At 53.0% G+C, this 6,049-nt stretch overlaps 2 protein-coding genes across 3 annotated transcripts in view; one reads left to right on the top strand and one right to left on the bottom strand.

Annotated features, from left to right (window-relative positions):
• Window positions 1-6,049, top strand: part of LOC134028510 (apoptosis-associated speck-like protein containing a CARD) — a 386,877-nt gene that overhangs the window by 314,346 nt on the left and 66,482 nt on the right. The gene's annotated exons all lie outside the window — the stretch shown is intronic.
• elp4 (elongator acetyltransferase complex subunit 4) overlaps window positions 4,085-6,049 on the bottom strand; it is a 53,972-nt gene continuing 52,007 nt past the window's right edge. For both annotated transcript variants that reach the window (XM_062472110.1, XM_062472111.1), the window contains one exon: window positions 4,085-4,823. In XM_062472110.1, the coding sequence (XP_062328094.1) occupies window positions 4,689-4,823 (135 nt within the window). In that variant the 3' untranslated portion in view covers window positions 4,085-4,688. The remainder of the gene's footprint in view (window positions 4,824-6,049) is intronic.

Here is a 6,049-nt window from a genome sequence, read left to right as displayed (position 1 = left end):
CCCTTGTGGAGGAGGGCCTACAACAAGCCCATACAGACCACACACCACAACAACAGCACACAAAAGAGAAGGTCAGGCAATTCACCACCACTCACCCTTGTTTTGGTAGAGTTACGATGGTATGAAAAAAACAGAGAGAGGGAGAGAGAAGGAGGGGGAGAGAAGGAGAGGGAGGGATACAGAGAGAAGGAGAGGAAAGGAGGGAGAGAAAGAGAAAAAGGGAGGAGAGGGAGAGAGGGGGGCAGGGAGGGGTGAAGCAGGCAGGGCTCAGACTGAGGCGGAGGGGCGACCGTGTGGCAGAGTGAGTTAGTTTGCTTCACTTGCTGCCTCAGCAGGGGGCTGTGTGTGTGTGTAGGACTACAAAGCTGTGTGTGTGTGGAGGGGGATGGGTGTACCTCGTAGGAGGGGTGGGACACGAGAGCGCTAGGTGAGTTACAGCTGGATTACCGTCCTGTTGGCTCTCAGTGCTCCCAGACCAGAGAAACACAGATGAACAAATCCTCTTCTATACCAGACCAGGACGCCAGACCAGGACGCCAGACCAGGACGCCAGACCAGGACGCCAGACCAGGACGCCAGACCAGGACGCCAGACAGCAGGAGTGTCGTGCGACAAACAGAGACGAAGAGACGAACATCAATATTAACAGAAGCGAGACACGGAGATACAAAACACACAAAGTGATAATTAGTAGAAGAACATCAATATTTACATGGGGGGTGGGGTGAAAGAAGAGGAAAAAAAATTAACAAAACGATAATTAGAGAAGAGTTGGTATGAAACCCAGTCAGATGCTGCCTGTAGACATGGTCCAGGGAGGTCCAGGGAGGAGACTGGGACCAGATTTATCTCCTCGTCGTGGTTTGTGGACGGTGACACAGCGATCCCAGTCTGTTAGCCTCAGCTCACCTCCAGCAGGGAACATACGCAGTCACTCTCAGAGGTGTCGACCGGGAGAAGTCGCTTTCAATACAGCGGCTCCAATCCCAGGCTCTGGGCCTACGTTAAGTGTGTGTGTGAGAGTGTGTGTGTTTGTGTGTGAGGGTGTGTGACTTTGTGTGTTTGTGCTTCTGTGTAAGTGTGTGAATGTGTTTGTGTGTGGCTGTAAAAAGAGAAACAGCTACTTGCTCTAAGTGTTTACGGTGTCTAAAAGCCCTCCAGGTCAGGCCTTGCTGTCCAGACACACTGCAGATGACTGCAGCCATGGTTCTCTCCTCTCTCCTTTTCGTTCTGTGCTACGCAGACAAAACCACAGCTGCAACACTTTACATTAAGGTTTCATTAACTAGCAGACTGTAGCTCCTTACACTTTTGCAATAACCGACACCACAAACATTTTATACCATTTAATTACAGAGGAACTCCTATAACCCTCAAATGTTTTTACTATAGGTATTCTTTTGTAGTTACATGGTAGTTAATAACTAATGATAAACTGTTGTCACAACAGCTGCCATGATCCATAAATATGTATAAATTATTTCAACGGAATAGTACAACCAGAATATTCCAAACGGACTATTTCAAACAAAACATTCCAAAAGTAAAATGTCAACTTTACTGTCCCAAGGCTTACGGACTTTACGAGTACCAGATACATTCATTGTTGGTTGGCAAGTGAACACAATGCCAAACAAAAATAAAATATTTGTTTGGTGAAAAAACTCAACAGAACAGGTCTTGTAGACACAGTTTGCGCCGCTCTGTGTGTGGAAAAGCAAAAGCACAGTGTTGCCGGGTGACTGAACCAGGTGGACGACAGGAAGGCTGTCTCTGCCGATTGGCCAGGCAGAGGCAACCAGATGATCCAGGAAGTCACCTGGGACGCATGCGAGTGCAGCCTGTCATGTGGAGTGAGGAGAGAGGGAGGAGAGAGAGGGGGAGGAGGAGAGGGGAGGAGAAGGTAGGAGGAGAGAGGGGAAGGAGAGGGGAGGAGGAGGAGAGGGGAGGAGAGAGGGGAAGAGAGAGGTGGGGGAGGTGAGAGGGGAAGGAGAGGAGAAGGTAGGAGGAGGAGATTAAAGAACTTGTGATGGTTCTGAGAGGACGTTACACCTCCCATACCTGCCCAGCCAGTCAGGTAGACGCTTCACCCAGGCAAGGACTCCACCCTGGCACCTCGGGTTAGCTCACCTCACCGCCTCGGGTCCGACCAGCGTGCCAGCTCAGGGTGTCCGGGACTCCTGTCTTCCACACGCTCCTTAACTGTCACACTCTGACTCACAGCAGGAACTCACAGCAGGAACGCTCCACACACAAACAGGATGTGGAGCAGGATTATTAGGCGGTATTGAGACACATATACAAACACAGATCAGAGGGTGAAGAAACTGAAGACTGCACTGGCGTTACAGTAAATGTACGCAGGCAGGCTGACACAAGCGAGCAACAGCCCCCCTACATAAGTAGATTTATATAACCAGAAAGATGAATAATTCATGGTTGACAGCATTTCTGCATTATGAATACTTCCCTGGAGTGAAATAGGCTTCTGTCTAATACACCAAGTGTACAAATCCAGAGACACAGAAAGACAGACACACACTGCTCAAAACAAACTAACAACATGCTCACACACACACACCGCATCGAAATATAGGCAAGTACACTGAATGTTGTTGGCCAGTATTTATTTGTTATTAGGAATCTGGTTGAAATACTGCAGCTTACACACACACACACACACACACACACACACACACACACACACACACACACACACACACACACACACACACACACACACACACACACACACACACACACACACACACACACACACACACACACACACACCTGACCTAACGCCCTGTCCCCAGTCGGTGATTGTTACACACACTGCCAGCTCTCACAGACAAACACACTCCAACTGTCAGAAGAAGAGCAAAAACAAAACAAAAAAACATTCAGTTCTTCATGCTGTGTATTCTCCATGTCACCATTTGATCTAATTTATTCTTTTGGGCTTGTCTTTGCAAAGCAGCCCATCCGAATAGCAGGCCTGATGATCTGTGAAGCCCCCCCCCCCCCACCCAGGCCCCTTCAGCCCTACCCCACCCTGCCCCCCGAGTCCAGCCCCTAGCCCCCCTCCACCCCAGCCCCTAGCCCCCCTCCAGCCCCCTAGCCCCCCTCCACCCCAGCCCCTAGCCCCCCTCCAGCCCCCCCCAGGCCCCTAGCCCCCCTCCAGCCCCCCCCAGGCCCCTAGCCCCCCTCCAGCCCCCTAGCCCCCCTCCACCCCAGCCCATAGCCCCCCTCCAGCCCCCCCCCAGGCACCTAGCTAGCCTCCCCACCCAGCAGAGGTAGACTGCAGCCCTGCTCCAGGACCAGTCTTCCCCAGCAGAGGTAGACTGCAGCCCTGCTCCAGGACCAGTCTTCCCCAGCAGAGGTAGACTGCAGCCCTGCTCCAGGACCAGTCTTCCCCAGCAGAGGTAGACTGCAGCCCTGCTCCAGGACCAGTCTTCCCCAGCAGAGGTAGACTGCAGCCCTGCTCCAGGACCAGTCTTCCCCAGCAGAGGTAGACTGCAGCCCTGCTCCAGGACCAGTCTTCCCCAGCAGAGGTAGACTGCAGCCCTGCTCCAGGACCAGTCTTCCCCAGCAGAGGTAGACTGCAGCCCTGCTCCAGGTCTTCCCCAGCTGTGGCCTGCGTCAGCCTTCAGGAGGTAGCCAGCAAAACAGACCCCAGATCAGATGTACGAGCATCCTCCTGCCTGCTCACTCTGACAGACCCCAGATCAGATGTACGAGCATCCTCCTGCCTGCTCACTCTGACAGACCCCAGATCAGATGTACGAGCATCCTCCTGCCTGCTCACTCTGACAGACCCCAGATCAGATGTACGAGCATCCTCCTGCCTGCTCACTCTGACAGACCCCAGATCAGATGTACGAGCATCCTCCTGCCTGCTCACTCTGACAGACCCCAGATCAGATGTACGAGCATCCTCCTGCCTGCTCACTCTGACAGACATTCACGCAGCGCTAGAAGTGGTTCACGCTTTAACTGTTGATTATTGCGATATCTACTTCTTGATTAATTGAATTCGTGGCACAGAAAGTGGCACGTAAAAGTAGAATACAAATCCTCATGAGACAAGCGATATTTTTATTCAATTGAACAAAAAACACCCTGGCTGTAAATGGGTTGAACATGTTAACAGTGCTGCAGGGTGTAAATGATGTTGAACATGTTAACAGTGCTGCAGGGTGTAAATGGGTTGAACATGTTAACAGTGTGCTGCAGGGTGTAAATGGGTTGAAATCGTTTGGCAACCTTTGATAGGTGGAGGGTGGGGGGGCAAAGGGGGGAGAAGAGGGCACAGTCCGGGGTTGCTATAGCAGCAAGGGCAGAGATCCAGGTTCCAGGTGTTGGTTGCCCTGGTGACAGGGTACTAGTAGTCCAGGTGTTGGTTGACCTGGTGACGGGGTTCTAGTAGTCCAGGTGCTGGTTGCCCTGGTGATAGGGTAGTAGTAGTCCAGGTGCTGGTTGCCCTGGTGATAGGGTAGTAGTAGTCCAGGTGTTGGTTGCCCTGGTGACGGGGTTCTAGAAGTCCAGGTGTTGGTTGACCTGGTGACGGGGTTCTAGTAGTCCAGGTGTAGGTTGCCCTGGTGACGGGGTTCTAGAAGTCCAGGTGTTGGTTGCCCTGGTGACGGGGTTCTAGAAGTCCAGGTGTTGGTTTCCCTGGTGACGGGGTTCTAGAAGTCCAGGTGTTTGCTGCTGGAGGTCAGAGAGCCACAGGCTGCTGCCCCCGGAGACGACCCCCCCTGCTCCCCCGCCCCCCTGCTCACTCTGCTCACTGTCTCTGAGAGGTCTGGAGGCAGGTGTAGCCGCTGGAGAGAGAGAGAGGAGAGAGGAGGGAAGACAAGGTGTGTGTGTGTGTGTGTGGGGGGGGGGGGTGGGGAAGAGAGGAAAGGTGTTAGACAACAGGACTAAACTCCAGACTGAAAGCATGCAGGCATCACTGTGGTCCTGTCTGAAGCCAGAGAACAGGGCTGGAGTGGCATCATCTGCCTCAGCTCTCCCCTCCCTGACAGGCAGCAGGAGACCTGATAGCGTGCAGCTAAATGCTCCCACAGCGTTACCTCTCTCACAGCTCCGAGGGGGCCGGAGGGGGGGAGTGTGCATGGGGTGCTTTGTGAAGGTGTGTGTGTTGGTTTGTGAAAGTGTGTGTGTGTGCTGTGCATGAAGGAGCTGGGAGTGTGACTGAACAGGGGACCAAGAGAGCGTGTGTGTGTTCGGGGTTGTGAGCAGGGAGAAGGGCGGTCCAGGGGGCCCCAGGGATCGCAAAAGCATGCAGAAGTATTTTTTACACAGTTCATTAAGACGTGCTAATACCAGAGTCATTACAATCAAGCGCTTTAGCGGAGCAGCTTGTTCCACGGCGAGCTAATCTGCAGAGCTGCACCAAGCTCACAGCTAATACAAGACTCAGGGTCAACCTGGGCCACGCACACCCCGCCTCAGCACTGCCACGCTAACGAGCCTCAGAGAGGCTGCTCTCCCTCCCTCTCAACCCCCCGACAGGCCAGACCCTCATCTCATCTATGAGCTGAGGAGATGAGGGATGGGATTGAAGTACCTCCAGAGTGTTTTTTTCGTGTTGGTGGTTGGGTCGAGTGTGTGTCGAAAGGAGAGACCCAAGTCACGGCTGCACTGTTCGTCGAGGAGTTAAAACCCTGTAATTAAGGTTGAGAAGGAATCTACTGAGACATTCGAAACCCAGAGATCCAGAGCTCCACTCCCACCCCACCCCTCTAAACCTCCCCTGCCTGGCCAGGCCTCACCGCCTCCAGCCACAAGGCTTAGGGAGAGCCCCTCTCCAGTGCCAGATACTTATCTTGCCCCGTAACGACTGGGTGTTTGGGCGCAGGGGTTAACAGTGTCACTACAAGCTGACAGAACTCAGGACGTCACTATCTCACTTCCAGTCCACCCCCGGGCGGAAAACAACAAACAATGAAGCAGGCTCTTTCTAGGCTTGTTATAAGCCTTGGGTTCCAGAATAACTGTTCTTGTCTTTTGATTCCGAAATATCTCACTATCGTCACTGATTCAC

Source organism: Osmerus eperlanus, chromosome 10 (genome assembly GCF_963692335.1).
Source record: "Osmerus eperlanus chromosome 10, fOsmEpe2.1, whole genome shotgun sequence".
NCBI classification, from domain to species: domain Eukaryota; kingdom Metazoa; phylum Chordata; class Actinopteri; order Osmeriformes; family Osmeridae; genus Osmerus; species Osmerus eperlanus.
This window is presented reverse-complemented; position numbering and strand designations above follow the sequence as displayed.